The following is a 21,249-nucleotide window of genomic DNA, read 5'->3' as shown; positions in this document are numbered from 1 at the left end:
CAACAAAAATTAAATGGAAAAGTCCAACAGATACGAGGAGGGATATTGATGCAGGAATTGGTAAGGTTTTGATGTTGTGGATCAACACAGTAAAAAACTATAAATCTTACCATGGATCGGCTGAATGACTAAATCTCTAACTTCTTTTAGGAGGAATACTCTTTTTTTTTTTTTTTTTAAACCATTTGATTTTACATGACTGTCAAGCATTCTTTGATGGGAATTTTTTTCCATAGAAAACAGTTATGTCATCAGGTTCCTCAAAATCATGCTGCTTATAAAGATTTTTTTTTTTTTTAAAACTACCTTAAAACTTGTCAGATAGTCATTTTTGCACTCCTAGGCATGTTTGCTGTTTTAAGTACCCTCTAGCTGATTCAAGAATACTTGCATAACTTAACTTCTTGCATAGTACTTAGTCAACCAAATGTCATTTGACTGGCAGGCAATAATCATTAATATGGTTCAAAAATGTCTTTCTCTTCCCCTCCTTCCTTAGCACCCCTGTCAAGGATTCATCTCAATGAGTAAAGTTTATAGCACCTTGCAGACAAACAAATGCAACAATTCCCACAGCATTCTCCTGGCAAAACTGGCTGCTCGAGGCTTGGATGAGCACACGCTTTGCTGGGTAAAAAACTGGCTGGATGGCCAGGCCCAAAGAGTTGTGGTGAACAGAGTTAAATCCAGTTGGCGGCCGATCACGAGTGGTGTCCCCCAGGGCTCGGTTTTGGGGCCACTCTTGTTTAACATCTTTATTGATGATCTAGAGGAGGGGATCGAGTGCACCCTCAGTAAGTTTGCAGATGACACCAAGTTGGGTGGGAGTGTTGATCTGCTCGAGGGTAGGGAGGCTCTGCAGAGAGATCTGGACAGGCTGGAGCGATGGGCTAAGGCCAACTGTAGGAGTTTCAATAAGGCCAAATGTCGGGTGCTGCACTTGGGCCACAACAACCCCCAGCAGTGCTACAGGCTTGGGGAGGAGTGGCTGGAGAGCTGCCAGTCAGAGAGGGACCTGGGGGTGTTGATTGACAGCCAGCTGAACATGAGCCAGCAGTGGGCCCAGGTGGCCAAGAAGGCCAATGGCATCCTGGCTTGTATCAGCAATAGCGTGGCCAGCAGGGACAGGGAAGTGATCTTACCCCTGTACTCAGCACTGGTGAGGCTGCACCTCGATGACTGTGTTCAGTTTTGGGCCCCTCACTACAAAAAGGACATTGAATTACTCGAGCGTGTCCAGAGAAGGGCAACGAAGCTGGTGAAGGGTCTGGAGCACATGTCGTAGGAGGAGCGGCTGAGGGAACTGGGGTTGTTTAGTCTGGAGAAGAGGAGGCTGAGGGGAGACCTCATCGCCCTCTACAGCTACCTGAAAGGAGGTTGCAGGGAGCTGGGGATGAGCCTCTTTAACCAAGTAACAAGCGATAGGACAAGAGGGAATGGCCTCAAGTTGTGCCAGGGAAGATTTAGACTAGATAATAGGAAGCATTTCTTTACAGAACAGGTTGTTAGGCGTTGGAATGGATTGCCCAGGGAGGTGGTGGAGTCCCCATCCCTGGAGGTGTTTAAGAGTCGGGTTTACATAGTGCTGAGGGACATGGTGTAGTTGGGACCTGTCAGTGCTAGGTTAATGGTTGGACTAGGTGATCTTCAAGGTCCTTTCCAACCTAGATGATTCTGTGAAATGCTTCTCTGTTGTAGTGGATTAAATACTTTGTAGAAGTGACCTATTAAATGTCTATTGTGACTTGTAAACAGTTTTCATTTGAGAATGCATTTAATCCATGGGGAATGTAAATTTGGAAATGGTGAATAAGGGGTTTTACCTGTGACTTCACGTGACAGCAGTGGTGTAGTCTTCCAATACTATGTTTTAACTCTGCCTTTTGGTATGTATGTGTGCAATTTGGAAAATCACTGATACTGACATAGAAAGCTTATGTACAGGGAGAAACTTACCAATATAAACTAAGATGAGAAGATAACTTTGTATAAAGGCTATCTAGATTAAATTCCACATAAGTATATGGATTAAAAGATGGTCCCTGAGGGAGCTCTAGTCTAAACAGACTAGTTTGGCCATGTTAGAGGGAAGTAAGCCCTTAGTAATGTATTGAGATGAATGGAAGTAGTTCACACCTTTACCAGAGGCAGTACTCAGTCCCCAGCAGCTTTCACTTGGTATACTAACTTCAGAATCTGCAAATCGTGTTAACACCTTGTGGGTCATTGAGTGTGCAAGTCTTTCATACGAAAACAAACAGGAGAGCATAGGGTTGTGGGTGGGAGGAAGAGCACTGACTCACAGGCATGCACCCGTTCCCATGTTCTTACTCATTTCCAAAATTTTAAGCCTTATATAGCCAGCTACCTTGATCCTGATAGGCTTAAGGTGTTTTTTTTTTTTAGTTAGTGAAAAATCTAGCAAGTGTAATGTTTATGCATCTGAGAAAGCCCATTCGGTTGGATCACTTATCCTTGAAACAAATTAAACCTTAGTGTTTTGCTAGAGCCTATGTTGTGCTCTGTTGAGGTTTTTTTCAGAAAGGCTGGATGTATGCATGTGGAGGTGTTTCTTCTCCTCACTGATAGGCTGTTGGTAAAAAACTGGGGTCACACTGACAATGGTATTATATGTACTAACATTAAATGTGCTGATTTGATAACAGAAACACTCAAGTTGATGTCTGTCTCTAAGGTAGGTTTTAGAAAAAGAAAAAAAGCCTTGAGGCTAATTCTAAATCCAGGGTATGTAGAGTTTTTCCTGCAGTCTTCTCTGACTAAGAAATTGTGTGTAATTCCTCTGAAACATCCTGCAATTCTGGTGTTCAGTGATGCTGCGTTAATGACTAGGCAAAAAGTGGCAAAAGGATATGATGTTTCTTCTAATAGCGTGGACTGTTCTTGGTATAGGTTGCTTTATTTATAGCCCTGTTCCAGAATTTGTCTTAGGCAAAACTTTTCCTAGTCCTGTCAGCTTTGCCTCTGCTGAGCAGCTTCAGCAAGCTGCTGGCCAGCTACTTGTTTTCAGTGAAGCTGATGGGTGCTGCTGTACATGGAGGTTTCTCAAGTGTGTGGGTGCAGAGTGCAGCTTCCTTTGGGAAATGGGTACAAAGGTTTGGCCCTTTCCTGAGGCTTTAGCAATTTTTTTTTTTTTTAAAGAATTTTCTAGAGCTAGAGTTAAAATCTGCTAGGACAGCTGAAATGCTGCTGTCCATGCTCATTCTAATTAGGGGAGTACTGGCAGAAGCTCTGTCTGACCAGTTAAACCCTGGGACACTGTGTGGTATTTTCAGTCAACTATTTACAAACAAGACTTGGTTCTGGTTGTAAGATTAAAATAACTTATTTGTAAGTCTTTTTTCAGGTGCTTAAATGTCTAGGGATCAGACTTCAAAACTAATTATCATTTCAGACCATTTTGGGGACAGAAGGCTGTTGGAAATATTGTTCAGTCTTGTTGGGGGGAACACTAATAGTGAAAGTCTTAAACAAAAAAAAGCCAAACAAACCACGCAGACACACACACCCCCCCCCCCCCCCCAGTTTAAAAAAGGATGGGGGTACCTCAAGAACTGAAATGTTGCAGACAGTGTGGGTAAGGGAAAACTTTACAACTTGAAAATAGTTGTCTACATCTCATGCTTCACTTAATGCTTCTATTTATCTCCTTGCTTTCCTCACAGCTTCTGGGGAGTTTCTGATAATTCAATGTAAAGCTGGTTTGTTTAAATACTTTCTGCATTCCTTAGTATGAAATAACTGCCTTGAGACATATGCAGAGCTGCTGCAGTGAAAAAACTTTCTCGCTCTACTGGGGATTTGATCACCTGAGATACATGCTCTAGTTTGAATAAGATAAAGCAGACAGTCAAATTTGAGACATGTATGGTATTGCTGAAGTATCTAAATGTTATGGTATGGTTTTGCTTTTACTTTCTAGCTTTGACTAGAATTTTATCAGGAGTCTGCAAAGCCTTTTTATGCATTCCACATGAAGATTTGATCTTGGAAAGTGAACCCTTCCAAAAGGTGGAAAAACTTTTATCATAAAACTCTTAGCTGTGTATCTTACCATAAAAGTTTTTGCCGACTCTGATCCCCGATTCATGACTTCACTGAAGGAATAAGTTGTGAGAGGGGAGAGGATTACAGCCAGTACATGAGCTCAAACTTGCTTCAAGGCTAGCCCTCCCTTCTGCTGCTTTTCAAGGTCTGGGGCTGGGTTTCAAGCATTCTTTAGCGGTGATTAGTCATTTCTATTGTTCAGCTCCTCCAAAACATGAATTTCCTTTCCATCATTCTTTTTTCCTGTTCAAAGAGAAGCCAAAGCCTACTGGCAAGAAGTATTTCCTTTTTTTATTTTAGAAAGTCTGTAGAATCCTTTCAGAGTCTCATACCATCTTAATGAATACCACTGACTTGAAAATGCTGTTGTGTATTCCACTGTGCTGGAGTGGCGGGGCTCAGACCTTAGGTCAGGTTTCATGGAGAAGCTTCTGAACCGTTCCCCCCGCCTCCCAGAGGGCAGCACCAGTCTCAGAAAGATCAACTCTGTCACTATGAAACCCATTCTCTCTCTTCCTTCAAATGCAGGATTTAGTCCTTCAAATTAAGGATGTGAGTCTCTAAGACGTGACATTGCCTGTTTCATTTTCAGATCAGCAATGTGTTTGATGGTCTCTTTGCTCTTTCAGCATTCTGAGAACCTGCCTGTCATGCTTTTAAAGGGCAGAAATAGCTGAGTAATGTGCTGCAGGTAAATGTAAATTATGGGAGTTCACTCAATTCACTCCAGTCATGTTTACCCCCCCGCCCCTGAATTGTAAATTGAGACTATTGTAGGTGCAATGTATATTAATTTTCAACAGTGATACTTTAGTGACGATTCCAGTGTGTTGCTTGCTGGTTTGAGGTGATGCATTATCTCTATAAACAGTGAGGGAGAACACTATATGGCTTTCCAAACAATAGCTGATACTCATTGAATGTCCAGAAAGGAAGAGAAGGGTTGGGGCACAAAAGAGAAGATTCTATGGAAGGCAGAAGGAATTGACAACTTGAAGGAAGGGAAAGCAAAAATTTAAGCAATGGAAAAGGAGTCTCTGAAAAGGTCCTTCCTGGTACTTTTAACTTGCACCTGTTTTGAGATGATCCTTTGCGTATTGGGACAATAAATGCAACTATAGTGAGCTACTGTGTACTTCAAAAATAAGGCTCCAAGTTAGTTTCTCATAGTTGCATGCCTTTCTGGAAAGCAGCCCTTCAGTGAAGCAGATACAAATGCTTCACTTGAGAGCATCATGTTTTGTGTGGTGCTGTGTTACAAGTGCTGGTATGTAGGATTTAGCTCAGAAAAAGTGATGGAATGCTGCTTACCAGAGACATATTTCTCAGACTCTTTCCCAGACTGGACCTGTTGTTTAAAGACCTCTTGTTCAATTTGTTAATGCCTTAATCCTCTTCCCTGCTTTAGATATGTCCTATGACAGGACTTGGGAGTTCAGCAACCCAGAGCAGCACTTGAATTGTTAGCAAGTTGAAACATTTGCTTTGCAGAAAGCAAGTGATTATATGAATGCTGAAAGAATATGATAAAAGTTTGGAATTAACATGATGCCTCCTCTCCCATGGCTTCCTTATGGTATGAAAGTGCAGCTAGAAGAATTAGAGAAGTATTATGTCCAAGACTTAACTTTGGTCAGAGTAAATACTTTATTGTCTGAAAAGGGAACTTGTCTGAATGAGTTGGAAAGAGCGTCAAACTGCATGTAGATAGAAATGATTTGAAAGAGTGACTTTCAAGCTATAGTTATCATCCTGCTAGGAGTGTTTGAACCGCTTCTAGGCATGTGTGCAAAAGGTAGTTGAGTGACTGTAGAATAACAGTCCAATGTCAACTCAGCATTGCTAAAAAGCATGGCCCTTCCTTTTTTTGCCCCTACCTGATCATACCAGAACAGTGGAAACTGCAGCTAAACTAAGATCAGTTTGGATGAAAACTAACAGTTTACTTGGGCTGCTCTTCAGCTGGATCGTTTCTAAAAACTTAAGAATGTTAAGCACCTACTTGATTTTTGTATTTTTAAGTGTCCTAGAAGTCAGCTAGCATATAGGATGCACGTACTGATGTTTGAAAGGCTCTTAGAATCTTCCATTTGGGTTTTGTCAACCCTTCTTGCAGAGAAGTAAAGTATTCACAAATCATTATAACTCAATTTCTTCCTTCGTATCATCCAGATTTCTGAGACGTATGCATGGAAGGGCACTCTCCTGAAAAGGAAGCCAAAGGAGGTCAAACAGCATGTAGGAAAATATTTGCGCTACAGTCTGGAATTGTTCATGAACTGTCCCAGGTCTCTCAAATCACTGGTGTGTGAAAGTCTGTGCTTTGGAATAGTCCACAGGACATGATGATTTTGGAGTAATAGAGGCTAGGTTATATGCTTCACAGAGTCTAGGCTTTGTTCAAGACATGTTTCCATTATCAGTTGAAATATTGCTGACCTCTAAAGGAACAAGCATGCTGTACTGGCCCACCATTTATCTGCATCAAGCGGAGCACTAGATGACTTTCCATCAAGTAACTAAAGCTTTGAATTAGCGTGAGACACTGGATTCATGCCTTTAGCTCCTGCGAGTCCTTTCATGTGGCTGTACCTTTCATTCCAAGGAATTTTATCCTGCCTATACTGATGTGACTTCTGATGATTTACTCTAAGTGGTAAACAAGTATTAATTTAACAGGACCTTTAACTTCTGCTCATAAAAGGACAAAATCAACTAGGAAAGGGAGTCTTTAAGTCTTCATGAAAGATCATGCTAGACTTCGCATTGATTTACTGAGCTAAAATAAGCTCTTGTTATGTTTGCTCCTTCATTGATGGAAATCTTGTTTCTAAATGAAATTGTGTGAAAAGCAGTCTGGTAAAAGATGTCTAGGCTAAGACTGGATTTGCATTCTTCCTGTCTGAATGTGACTTTTTTGTATTCACTGTGTAAAGAAAAATACCTTGTTTTGAGATTCAGCATGTTAGATGTATAGTCTGCAAGTATTACTGAGGAATTGCTCTTCTATTTTATCCTCTTAATGGCTACTGAGCTAATTTTTGATGTGTATGGCACTGAAGACTTTAGGTGCACCTAGTATTGGGCCATGCACTTCCTGTGTATCTCCTGTTCTGTTCCCATCTGAAAAGCCATGAGAGGTGGCAGTTGAGATATCAAACACTAATCCATCCTGGAAATCAGATAATATTGGGGGTAGTGCCATTGTGTGTGTTGCATCTGCATTGAGGCATTCTGCTGTGAGTAAAGGATGGCTCTGCTTTCCATGCCAGGTGGGTCCCACCTTATGTGGGGTGAGCAGCTCTTGTGAAGCAGGGATCCTGCTGATCTCTGTCAGCCTTGAAAAGACCTAGTGCTGAAATACTACAGGACAAAACCGCACAAATGCTCTGAACTGCTGCCCTGGAAAAGCAGAAGTGTGCTGTCATCACTGTCTGCGTGTCCCACCTGCCTGCCCTGCGATGGTCTGGGGAGGCTGGTGCTCTACTTCCTGGTAGAGCAACTCCTGAGGGCCTGGGATGAGGGATTGCTGCCTCCTGGGGCCTGCAGCTGTCAGGGCAGGCAAAGCTCCTGGCCTGTACACAGTGGTAGGGGAGAAGAGCCTCTGTGTCAGAAACAAGGAGCAATTCAAACCGTTTTCTTAAGATCATTAAACAGACCAATCTGGATCAAGCTGTGGTCCCTGTGGTTACAGAATTTGAAACACCAAGTCTTGGAGCGTAGCTATAGCCTCCTTTGTTCTTGTCATTACGTGGATTACTGCTGTGATTTGTAAAATACAAATTGTCCAGACTGTATTCCGGCTTCTCAAAAACAGGATGTATTATTGTTCTCCAAATTCTCATGGTTGTTTTTTTTTTTTTTTTTCCTTCATCTGCATGGTCTCCTTATGATGAAAGTGTCCCAGGCATTACTGAAGTGGCTTCTTCTCTTGAAAGAATTTTAATAGCTTCTCTTCAGGAACTTCTACACTTCCTTTTGACTTCTATTGATACAGTTGCTGTATGATATGATAGGTTAACTTTAACTGGGGGAAAAAAAAAACAAACCCAAAACCAAATTACTTCCTGGGGTTAATGACTACTCTTCCCTTGCTATTTTTATGGAGTAGAAGAGCCGTGAGGTTCCCATGGAGGTTCCCTTCTTCATGTCTAAAATTGACTTAGATGTTTGTTCAGTGCTTTTCATCAGCAGGGTACTTTGCCGATTTATAACAGAAAGCAAGCAGTTAGTTGTACAGGGAGAAACATATCTGTGAGAATCTGTTGTGACACTTTCTGTAGATCACGCACAGTACTTAACTGGTAAACAGCTCTTTCCAGGTGTTGGTTGTTTTTTCCCCAAAACAGGAAAAACTGCAGGTTAGGGAGTATTCTGCATGTTTCTGTGAGTGGACAGTACTTGCATGTCAACCTCAGCATGTGTATGGGTATATACTGTAATTTACTATCAGTGTTTAGACTTCTGTTGAGTGTCAGACTACTGAATGACAGTTTGTATTTAGCTGTGGCCTCCCATAGTGGAGGACAGCTTCTGATAACCCCAACAATGACAACCCCACCCTTAAGACATCTTCCAGCTCTGAACTTTTTTGAAGTGTTTCTTGGCAGGATCTGTATTGGAAACTTGCTTGTTGAGAGTATATAAAATTGGGGTGAACTATTAGAAGGCATAATGTGAAATCTGCTGTCGAATATAAGGATATAAAGATTGAAAATAGATATTTGTTCCCTTTGTCATTACTAGAAGTCAGTGAACTATCTGTGTGACTATTTTGTAGTACTTGTTTTGTTAGACAAGGTTGGAAAATCATCTGGTGCTCTTTACTGAGGAATACCTAATGCCTAGTTTATTTTCTTCAATCTTGCATAAAAAGCATGTATCTTGCTTGAACTTCTGCATTGGTGGGATGTTGCTGTATGTGCATTTGACCTAAGGAAGCTGAGATGTTCTAGAACTGGTAATCTTGATGGAACTCTGGATCGACTGGATTTATTGCTTCCTGGAGGAAAAAAAAAAATCTTGTTGCATGTAGCCTCCTTCTGAAAGGAAAATGGGCAGCTGTACAGTGGGAACATCAGTTACATGTTATTTGACAGGTCTGATTCGAAAGAAGCGGAATTATTTGAGCAGAGAGACTTGTGCCAGCCCAACTATCTCCCCTGCCCCTTGACAGCACGGAGCGTGATGCACTTGAGCAATTCTCCTAGAGTATGGATGGTAATCCAGGAGTGCTGGAAAAACTCACTTTTGGTCATATTACAGAATTGGAGGCCTGGCATCTTGCAGTATTTTTGTAATAAAAATTTATCTCTGTGGAGTGAATTCTATGTGATGTATTTTTTAATCGGGTTTAAAAATGCTCTCTTTCTGACTCAATTTTGCCTTCTATAACAGCTGCAGATTCTGTCCAACATTCTCACTTCCATGATAAATATAACTTCAAGTATCTGCAAAAGTTATTTCAGTTAGAATAGCACTCATTTGTACTACAGCTATGCATTTCCCTGAGACGACATAGTTTTTCATACAGATGGAAGTAAACAATGCCAGTAGCTGTAACAAAATGGGCAATAGAACAGCTGCGAAACATGGTATTTGGCAAATCCCACAGTTTAGATTAATCCTTCTCTTTTTTTAAATCTCTTATCTTCTGTTTAGGACTATGTTGAACTTGAAGTAAATTGTAGCCAACTCCAAAGCAGCTGAATTTATATACTGCAGCCAAAATCCAATAGTGAGTGAATTTGTTTGTTTGTTTTAGATGAAAACTGGGATGATGATCAGCTTCTTGGATTTGAACCATGCAATGAAAACCTTATAACAGGTTGTAACATAATCAACGGGAAATGTGAATGTGACACCATTCGGACCTGTAATAATCCATTTGAATTTCCAAGCCGGGATACTTGCCTGTCGGCCTTAAAAAGGATTGAAGGTAAGCACTTGTCTTCAGTAATTCAGAGTTAGTAATTTTTCTGTGCATTTAATGAAAAGCTAGGGTCTAGTCTAATATGTTTTAGGATGATTTGGGTAGTTTGATACCTGTGGTCTTGTACTTCTCAGAAGACAGTTGTATGTTTTAAAGGAAGTTGGGGCTTCAGTAAACTTGGCTTTCTAAATGCATAGGTTTCAGAAAGGAAGAAACTACTGCTTTGTGCCTTGTGTGTTATGATGTTTGCAGATTATAAGACTAAAACTATTCTGTTTCTAGTTCGCGGTAGCTACCTTCACATATCTTTAGCTGTAAAGTAGTGTGGAAAACTGTATTTAGGTGTCTTGATGTGACTGAACAATGAATAAAGACAGTGGATTTTAATAGCAAAGGCATAAAAAGAGTTGATTATACTTTTATCTTATTTGAATGCATGAATCGCTCTTTTCTTTAGCTTTACATAATGCAGCATTACTTTATTGTTTGTATTTTTCAGTTTCCATGTTCCTTTGATTAGATTTGCATTAGGTCACATGTTTATGCTTCTGTGAACATAGATGATGGGGTTTTTTGTTTGAGTGTTTTTTTGGGATTTCTTTGTTGCTTATGGTTGAACTGGAAATTAGTTAGCTCAAATATATCCAGTTGGAGTTAAATTCCCATAGCATATTTATAGGATTGTTTTGAAAAGCTATCAAAGGTTGTTTTCAGGCCCCTTCTATAGTGCTGTGATTACTGTTTATTTTTCAAAGTGTCCAGGAACGTGCAAAGGTTGATTAGTTGTGTGAACCTGCTTAAATAGTCAACTTTAAACCAATGTTTAAACTTCTGCATGTTTAAACCAATGTTTAAAGTCATATTACAAAAGTAAATGTATTTATAAGGCTACTAACCATATTTAAAGTTACTGTCTTTGAATTAAGGAAGTGTGATCTGATGTCATCTGTCATATTCCTTTTGTGATAAAATTGTTTTCGAGCTACAGACTTTAAACAAGGAGATCTTGTGAGAAAAATGTAGCTGGCAGAAATGTTTATCATTGGTCATGATGTTGATCACTAAAGGCATACAAGTGCTTTGTCTGGGTTAACTCTAGGAAGAAGAGAGGCACAAGCTTTGTTGGCCTCATGTTTGTTGTTGTATTAGTGGGTAGTAGCATATATGGGTTCTTAAGTAACCTTACTTGCCACTTTTTTTTTTTTACTTGCGAATGTGTGACTAAGTCTAGTAGTTCAGCAGGACTGTTGGCATGACAATGCATCATGTGTCTAACTGGCTAAGAAAATCTGCTACGGGATGCCTTTTTGTTTTTTGCAGACTTGGAAGAAATGGACTTGGTGGAATGGTATAGCTAAAGCAGGTTGATTCTTTGAGTAGCTTGCTTTCAGCAACCTCCTGTTTCAGCTAAATTCCCATTTTAAAAATAATAGCATTTTAAGCTTCGCCATGAGGTAACAATAATTCTGCATGTAAACCATCTGGTATGACAGTGATGGTGCAGCTGTTTTTCAGAGGTGTAATTTTCTTTCTTGTTTATTTGTTTTCTTGGTTTTATTTCTATTTTTGGGGGAGTGGGGAGGGTGTTCTTCCAAAGCCTCAGACTATAGGGCACCAGTAGAAGAGTTTAAGACCTGCTGACTTTTTTTTTTAATCCTTCACAGAGAGGAAGGATAATTATTGCAAGTGACGAAACAGCAGTACCCTTAAATACCAGAAATGTGGCAGTTATAACTTGAGTGTTGTAACAGTCCAGCTTTTACTCATAAGAACGTGAATTTGCATTTGCATCCTCAGACTATCAAACCCTACAACTGAGGAATGTTTGAAGTTAAATCCATCTGTATTTCCTCATAGAAAGGCAGAAGTCCTAGCATAACTCTGATTTGTCTGAATTTGATAGCTGTAGTTAGTCAAATCTGCCTACTGTGTTTTGCACTGTAAATGCTTATTCCCTCTTTCTCTAACTAGGATTGGGAATTGAATGCTAACTGCTTATGGAAGTTGTTTCTTTAAATGTTTGGTAATTAAAGTGTATGCTTCATGCTGTACCTAAGCTAATCAAAAAGACTAACTTTTTTTTCCCCTTGTACTTGCCACATCCCTGTTTGGTGAGCAAGCCAAGTCTCTTAGGTAGAACGGGGTAGCCACTTTGGTGTGTCTGAGCCAGTATTTGCTGTTTGAGTATTTCAGCCTTTCAGAGTTTATAGTCTAAAAGTCGAATTCATCCATTTGGAAAGGCCATCTGAAACATGGCTTATGTAGTATACAAACCAGAGGGCTCTTTGAGCATGTTAAAGTAAGAGAAATCTTTCAGTTTCTTCAAGGCAAGCCAAGTCTTAAACTCTAGTGTCATGTATAAAAGGGGTGATTCATAAGATCTGTTAAATATATCTAAGATTTTCCTGAAATCCAATGTACTGATGTATACTTCACTCTTTTGGCTTGTCTGTTAAAGATAATAGCAGGAAGACTTGAAACTAGTAATTTAAACCCTGAAATACTCCAGTAGAATCTGCTGCCATGGAAAGTGGGACCAAGAGAGGGTAGTCTAACTTCTCTCTCCTCACCACACTTGATATGGATAATTAAATACACAGTGTGATTAAAAAGACATCAGTTGAGCACTTGAATGATGGATACACCATAATCAGAGTTTCTGAAGAAAACTTAAAGTGCCATCTAAGCAGCTACTTCCATGTGTTTGAGGATACTTACTAAGCAATTGAAAATGTTTTGTGTTGTTCGGTGACATGTGTCACTCTGCAAGATTTTTGATATTCCTTATAAGTTTGTGTATCATCCACGTGTTGATGAACTTCCATAACACAACTGAGGCAAGGGAAGATACTCAACCCCATCCTGTTGAGGGGAAAATGGGTCAGGTAGCTTTCCTTCTAATTACGGAGGTAATCAGGAAGGGGGAAGGTCCTATCAAGTGAACTTTTTTTTTGGTAATACTGTTCTTAAAAGCATAGCTGAAATAGATTTATAACTTTACAGAATATTTGACAAATTGGAACCTAGAAAATTAGTGTCTTGCATCTAGAGAAATTCTGGCTCAAACAATTTCATTAAAGTTGCATAGCTGTGACATGTTACCTTGGACTATGTAAATTCATTTAACTGAGGACATGTCTTCCAGTTTCCTGAGCAGTTGAGACAAGGCTATTACAGAGGTCAGTGGTGCTGTATCAGTGTGGTTTGCTTGTTCTGATTAAAATAAACTTGTGGCTTTTCTTTTCTCTTGCTCTTTTTTCTTTTGTTGGATTTTTTTTTTTTTTGTTTCCTTGAAAGAAGAAGGAAGGGTACAGTTAGGCTGCCCCAACCATATTAAGCATACATAGGTCCATGCACAGGAGATGCTGATGCTAACACGTAGTGTCAGCAGTAATTGCCAGCTCTATCAACCTGTACAGCTCACTGAAAGCTACCTTTGCCTGCAGATGTGGAATGTGTTCCATAAATACAACCTGGCAACTAACAGGCAGTGAGCCAAAATCTGGAGTCCCATTTAGAGATATAAATGTGTATGTGCTAAGGGGTCAGGGCTTTTTGTTTCTTGTCTTTTTGTGCTCGCACCTTCACTTTCAAGTGCCTCTCTAGTCATCTTCCTTTTTTATCTAGTTTGTATTATACTTAAGCTTTTCAGGCTGTGTGTGGTCTTCCCGTCTGGACTTGATGTCAGTTCTAGCTTGCTTACTCAGCTAACCCTAAGTTTTCTCTTGTTAGCTTTCTTTCCCTCTCCAGTCTTGTCTGCCTGCCTTCCTGGGCTGCTCCTATTTCGTTCTACGTTTACCGTTCCTTGCCTCCTTTTCTTGCTTGCTTTGCCTACCTATTGCATCCTGTTTGTACCCCAGTTCACTTAAAGAAGCCACATGGGACAATGCAATTTTATCTGTCCTTCCTTCCCAAAATCAGGCTGCATGGGCTCTAATTTCACGTTGTTTAGATATCATTGACAGGGTCCAAAAGCCATGTTCTTTGTTTTGTCTCCTAAAGTCCTGCTCTGCCCTAAACTGGGCAAGCCTGTAATGAGAAGTCTGTTTTAATCTCTACTTAAATGTATGTAACTTCTTTAGGGGTGCTGATGTCTATTTGCAAGAAAGTACTGAGAGGCTAATGTGGGCTCTCAATAATACAGGTGCTGAAGGCAGTTGTCCCCACCCCTTGCCGTTGTTTTCCTGGGAAATATTAGGATTAGGTACATTTGAAAGAATTGGTTTTGTCATAGAACATGGTAGGTAACTGCTAACTAATCTTCGTGTAGACATACTGCAAATGTTCAAAGACTTGTTACTTGAGTAGATTATCATATAGCATAAAGCACATTTATGTTTTAGGGGTCTCCCAGCTCCAACACCAGGCTTAAAGTGCCTGCTTCTCTACATGGACTGTCAGTGACTTATAGAAAGTTTGTATAGAGGTCATGAACCATCTTACGAGGAGGAAATGCACACATTTGGGGCTAGAAAGAAACTGTCTGGAAAAACTATCGCATACCTAAAGAATAGACTCCTGTGTGGTTTTTTGTTTTGTTTAAAATGCTTTTGCTTTTTGTTATTGTCTTGATGAGTGCCTGCTCTGATAGGGTTCAGGAAATCCTGTGTTCTTGAGCTTGGAAAGCTTGTTTCTATTTAGGAGACTGTTAATGATGACAGCTTGGTTGAGCTTGGACTGTTGGAATGGACTGTGGAAAATATGGCCAGGGGTTGAAAAGTGACAAGATGCCATCTGTCTGCTGAGCCACAGTCACAGGCAGTGACCTGTGTCTATGCATTCTTGCAGTCATGATCTGCTAAGAATTAGCTGCAAACGGTACAGAACACAGTCAGTTCTTCAGACTTTGTGTGAGACCCAGAATTGGGGGTGAGGGAAGTGAAAGAGGAAGTAATTTTCATCAAGATGCATTGGTAGATAGTAGCATCAAACTTCTGTAGTGCCAGTCTAATTATCTTGAAATCTTGCCTAACATGTATGAAGGGTCACTAGGGAGTTAGTATCTGAAGTGACCAGTCCTCGGTAGTTTCAAAGACTGTATTCTAGTTCTGGGATCTTCTTTCTCTCCCTCTATGCTAAACTCTGGGAGCAGTTCAGATAGACCAGCAGAGCTTTAAAGAACGGGAACCTGAGGATGTTCTTGAACCTGCTCCTTCTCCTCTACCAGTGCAGGTCAGGATCTGTGCTCTTGTGAGCTACTCATGGGAAGGCAGTGTGCCTTGCCGCTTTTCCCCTTCAGAGGCAGCAGCAGCTCTTTGGAATGATAACTCGCTCCTTAAAAAAATGGCACCTGCTAGAACAGCTATCTCCTCTTCCCTCTGGCAAGTGAGGGGAAAGTCATGGGTCTGAGACATCCAGCCTGTCAGTAGGTGGGCTGTACGTCAGGTTGGGATCTCTTCAACTGGATTTACTAAAAACTTCAGTCTGCAGATTCTTTCAAAGATGAGAAATTTCCCAGTACTGGCTTGCTTCTTTAAAGTGATTTGGCAGCAGTGTTTGTTTTGCTAATTTCAAGCACTAGTGTGACACACAAAGGTGTTCTGGAGTACTAAGGAGAATGTAAGTGTCACCAATTGTAGCAAAGGTGGTGGTTTTGTGTGTCAAGTTCTCTCAATATACACTTGAGCTCTAAGAGGAGAAACCAATCAGCTTTCTTTATCAGTTCATACTTTGACACAGAAAATACTTATGCTTTTGGTAAAGTTAAGCCCAGTCTTTATTCAGAATATATGTGAAGGATAAAATTTCTACCTTTTTTGATGAAAGATGCAATTAATGCTTTAGGTAAATGAACATCCTTCACTTGCATCTCTGCATGTAAAACCTGCTGCTGATACTAAGTTACTGAAACTTACTGTAAGAGTTGTTTCTTGGTTACCTGGCTTGCACCTTTTTGAGCTATTCACTACTGTCCTTCATAGGTGAAAGGAAAAGGCCTTTTAAGTCGCTGGTATCTATTAAGCTGGTTTATTGCAACATACTCCCTGCATTCCACTATTTTTTACATGTAACTGAATAACTTTATGCTGGCAAATGTTGCAATACCTGTTAGACCAGTCCTGGAATAACAAATATGAGAAGGTAATTTTATTCGGAATGCTTGTTTGGTGGTTGTTAAGTCTGATTTTGTGTTAAACTTTGCTTGTGTGGTCTTAATGGCTGCAGCTGTGTTGAAAAACTAGAACAGAATAAATCCAGCTTTATGCTGAATTGTCAGGCAAGGAGGGGAGTGAAATACTTTCAAATGTGTTTAATCTGATACGCTTTCACTCCTCTCGCATAACAATTAATGTATGTTTTTGCTCAAATAACTGAACTTTGAAGGTTGGCATGTATTTGCAGTAAGGAATGCGATCATGGCAAAGGTCCAGATTTTACCCTTGAACATGCTTGTGAGAGCCAAGTAAATGCATTTGAAGGAAAAATTTCACATGAAACACAGAGGAAAATAACAGTATAGCTTTTGGGCTTTGTTTCTGAATGCATAGATTCAGAAGGAAAAACCATTTGGTGTGGAAACAGTACAGATTAGGAATACTGATATAAACTTGAATACACAAAGAAATCTTCCAAAAACCAAAAGGGAAGAGAACTCACTCATTAACTGATGAGGGGTTTTGTGACAGTGGCACATCTGGCAGCGCAGTTCCCTTCACAGTGTAACAGAGCAGTGTTAAATTTGCAGGACTTGTCACTTTTCTGACTCTGGCTCCTCAGAGAACTGTTCCCTGATCGAGGAAGTGTGATCTTTTTCTAATGTATTGGCTCTTTTAGCATGTCCTATTTTTAAGATGAGTTGTCACACAGAGAACATCTGTGCCATGAAATTTCAAGCTAACAGTAAGAAACCTTGCAGAAGCTTCAGAAAGATATCAAAAGGGAAAACTGACTTTCATATTTCTGTATTGATGTGGCTGGATACCTAATTTTAGGCTTAATTAGATTATGAATAATGCTGTTTGTATTAATGGGGGGGAAAAACTGCATTGCAGAAACTGTTAGGAGGGAAGATTGAAGAAAGAACCCAAAACTGAGCAGCTGGTTAAAAAAGAAACCTAGACATGTTAGCATCACAGGAATGACTTACAATTTTTACTAATACTGTATTGTTACACTTCTGTTTTTTTTTCTGTGCCATTTTATGTAAATGTGTGGTGTTTTTACTGAGCTTATTGTCTCTCTGTGCTACACTTGCTCATGTGAGCTACTGTGCAGATGCCACACTCACCTTCCCTTCTTCTACATCCAGATCCCTTGGCTATGTAATGCTTATGGAGAGGGTACTGGATCTTCAATTTGTGACACTCCAGTTTCTTTCAAACTTGCAGTTCCTGAGATTTGCTGTGGATAGATGGGTAACCTTAACAGTAGTCCCTGGGGTAGGACTGTGTGACAAATGCATCCTACAAAGCTAGCAATCAGATGTGGGTGGTCAAAGCATGGTTGTTCCTAGAGACAAAGGAGCATTCTTCTTGAATTCTTCTGTTTCAAACGCTTACCTGCATTCATCTGAACATGAATACAAGATAACATTGTACCTGGAGCCTCTATAAGAGAAGGAAAAGAACAAGACGGGTATCTTACAGCTGGTAAGATCTTGCTTTTGATAAATTCAGTGCCTTCCAAATGTTCTCTTCCATTTTGACAGTTAGGCTGTGCTGAAGTATGTCCACTTTGACTGTAGTGGCAAGTTACAGGTTTTAATGAATGCTTGACCTTAACTTCTGTTAAAGTTGTGGAAGAGAGGAAAAAATGGAGCAGGTGACTTTTAGCAGAACACTTACAGATGCAGTGTTGATTTTAAGGATCAACAGTTATCTACACGTGACAAGAGACCTGAGCAAAGATCTTGAATAGAATGGTTGTGTAAACATGTTGCATATTATCAGGAAGCTAATGTTGCATACTAACCGAAAGCTGTATTCCTGTGGCACTTGGTGTGCTGGATCACAGGTCTTGTTTTGACAGAGCAAGGCTTGTTTGGATATATGCAGCATTGATGCTGACAGGTAGCTGCATGTTGGATGAATGTAACCAGTGATAGTGGTACCAGTGACATACTGGGCCATGTGACAACTTTAATACAATAGTTATATCTATAAATAATGGGGAACAACTTATTGGAAAATAAAATTGTCTTTTTTGTCTCCCTCCACAGTTGTCTCTTTACAAGAATGATATACCAGTATTTTGTAACTGAATGGTTGTATAGCATAGTGACAAACTATTTTAGCTCTTTGTCTCCAAATTTAGGCCTTGAATTATTTTGTGAAGTTTTATTATTGTTGTTTTCTTTCTAAATAGAACAAATGCTGTGCAGCACCCACAGCATCAGACTAACTTTTCTGTGCAATAGAATGAAGCATTTCCAGCAAAATGTTTGTCTGTAAGGTGAATGCATGGAGACTAGAGTCGAAGCAAGATCCTGTGAACAACTTGGTTTTCAGAGAAACTTTGGTGAAGTTGGGTAATCCCTTGCAAACGATGGAAGGTGGGAGTGGAAAGGAGAAAAAGAGCAGTGTTTCTGGAAAACTTGCATTGGCCCTACTTCAGAACAGGCTGCAGATAGGATGCTTAATAAGCTTAGTTTGCCCCGTGAGCTTTTAAGTAGAGCAAGGATACTCGTATAACTGTTCCAACAGTACTTTTTTCAAGATGCATGAGAATCTAACTCAGTCCAACTTAAACATTGAAAAAGATGTGTATGAGCCTGTTTTTTATCTGTATTCACTACTAGAAGATGAAACACTTCTTCCCCCATATACAAAAGCACTTGCTAATTAATACAGTAATAGGTGTCCCTATCAAATAATGTTCAAATGTAAAATTTTTGCCCTGTAAGAAAGCAAAATGGTTAATATTTGCAGTGGAATTGTGATATTAGAGTGATAAGAAAAACAAAATTATTCCCCTACCAAAAATGTTTTGGTATTTTTTTAAAAATTTATAATTAGTGTCTGCATTAACTTATCTAATATGGGACTTGACATGCCTTTTCACTGTTGGTTTTCCTATGCTGGTAAATGCAGGGGAGTTTTAATTGCTGGTCAAACTTCTGGGGTGTAGGTGAGCTCCTGCCCCCATCATCTTCAACCCAAGGTTCTGCTCAGCCCTCCTGCCAGTAGTGTGGCTCATCTGCAGGGAAAGAGTCTCTAGTTTGTTTCCACATTCAGCAGAAGTGTATCAAAGACTTTCAGTGTAATAACCTCTGGGAAATAATAATGTAAGTCAGATACTGTCCTAGATCTATCATGGGGTTGTTCATTGAGCTCTCGCACTACTCACTCCACTGGTTAGTCTGTTTTAGTGTATGTTGTGAATCATTTCAAGTGGAAGACTCAGGCTGCTTTTGTTCATCTTCCTTCATCCCATTGCTGTTATCCATTTCCAACAACCTTGGGAATGGGATATTTAGTCTGGGACCATTTTCTTTCCTAGAAATGGCAAAGTTTCCTTCTGTGTCAAGTAAATACCTCGTCAGGTCTGGCTATGAGGCACATCTTTAGGAAACTGCCCTTTCATTGTTACTGGATGTGATTGTTTTTCTGATACAGGTACACCTTCAGAGAAAATCACTGCTATTATAGCCATTAAAAATTAGGTCTGAATCTCTTCAAATGTGTGGCTAACCACTTCTCATCTTCTCATGCAGTTGGGCGGAATAATTTATTTATTTATTAAAGGAACTTTGCATTACTAACCTTTCTTCTCCAGGTTATCAGTCTTTATTAATTTAGTAGTGTTAGATCTGGCTGGTGCTATGTGACAAATCCATAGTCGGACCTTCCCTTTTAAAAAAGGTGTGTGTGTGGGTGTGTGCAGAACCATTTCAGGTTTTCCTTCTAGCCATGACTGCTTAAGTCTAACTAGCTGTAATCTGTCACTGACAGCCTGATGTAATGATTTAGGCAGAAACTTTTTTTCTGAGTTTATTACTCCTGTTTGCCTGTTACTCTGCCATTCTAGGTTCAATATGACCAGGTGTTGCTTGATTGCACCCTTCTGCACCCCCAGAAAACCTACATAAAACTTTTTTGTAAGTTCCTCTTACAAAGACCTCTGAGAAGAATTTTTCCCCCTGCGCCAGAGTGTTAGCAGGCATACAGCTCATGGTATAAACAAAAGTCCAAATGTCTGTTTAAGGATATGGAAACCACCTAGTTTTAAATGGGCTTTTCAGGACTCAGTTCCACCTTTTAGTGACACTGCAGTGAGGTGGTACTCTGGCCAGCGTCCTTATGTGCTGGACCTGAGTGTGGGTGGTACATGTGTGCACTCTATGCATGCTTAAAAATAAAATGCCTGCTCTCCAAATTCTGGGGCATCTGTCTATTCACTGTCAATGTATTTTGGGCACCTGTTTGTGCTTCTAGTTACTGGTAAAGGATTCCTCTACACAAATACTTGGGGAGAGGGTGGGTGTTTCATAGGTGAAACACTGACTCTGAGGTTGAATGGCTTTCTCAAAAACCCTCAACCAAAGGCATTCTTAGCCTTAGTGATGACAAGCAATTGTTCTACCCCTTCCTGAATCTCCACGCGTGTTCTTTTCTCTGTTTTTCTAGATTCCCTCAAGTGTTCTGTATTCAAAGTGCTTTGCAAATTCTGACTGTTCAAATCCAAGAAAACTTTCTTCCTCATTCATCAAGTAACTTATATGGTGCACATTAACTAGTTTATCTAGAATCAGATATGTCAACTTATGTTGAAAGAGGTAAATCCTGCCTTTCTGTCTGGAAGAGGTAAAGCTTTCACTAACTCAGCATCAGTTAGTAAGAGAACAAATAGTACTTTTGTATGATCAACTTTGTTCTAGAGACATGTAAAAATTGTTGTCATAGTGACAAACCAATCTGCATAATTTGAGGTGCTAGAATTTAAATGACTTGTCAGATACATATGCCAGAATTGCAGCTTCTATAAATGCATGCACTAATGTGTTAAATGTTAAGTTATATGCTAGGGCCAAACATGTTTTAGAAGGGCAAAGAAAACACTCTCTTGATTTAAAACAAACACAAAAAAACAAAACCCCAAACTGGAAACTCGGATCTGCTTTTGACCTCTGGCTAGGAGATGCAGTAACATACAGCAGTGGAGGAAATGCCTGACATTCTAGCCATCTGAGCTGGGGCTTCCAGCTCTTTGGCACACTTACATGTGTAGGTCTGATGTTTTTTCTTCTCAGTTGTCATGGCAGGCTTCTTGTAGAAGTGAATAGGGGTCAGAGTAATGCCAAAAGCAACATGTTT

General features: G+C 40.0%; 1 protein-coding gene across 3 annotated transcripts in view; it reads left to right on the top strand.

Moving 5' to 3' along the window:
* Positions 1-21,249, top strand: part of CRIM1 (cysteine rich transmembrane BMP regulator 1) — a 200,880-nt gene that overhangs the window by 5,643 nt on the left and 173,988 nt on the right. For all 3 annotated transcript variants that reach the window (XM_074818290.1, XM_074818289.1, XM_074818288.1), the window contains exon 2: positions 9,830-10,003. In XM_074818290.1, coding sequence (XP_074674391.1) covers positions 9,830-10,003 — 174 coding nt within the window. The remainder of the gene's footprint in view (positions 1-9,829; positions 10,004-21,249) is intronic.

This window comes from Strix aluco, chromosome 3 (assembly GCF_031877795.1).
Source record: "Strix aluco isolate bStrAlu1 chromosome 3, bStrAlu1.hap1, whole genome shotgun sequence".
Lineage (NCBI taxonomy): Eukaryota > Metazoa > Chordata > Aves > Strigiformes > Strigidae > Strix > Strix aluco.
Note: the sequence above shows the minus strand (reverse complement) of the source record. Positions and strands in the feature narration are given on the sequence as shown.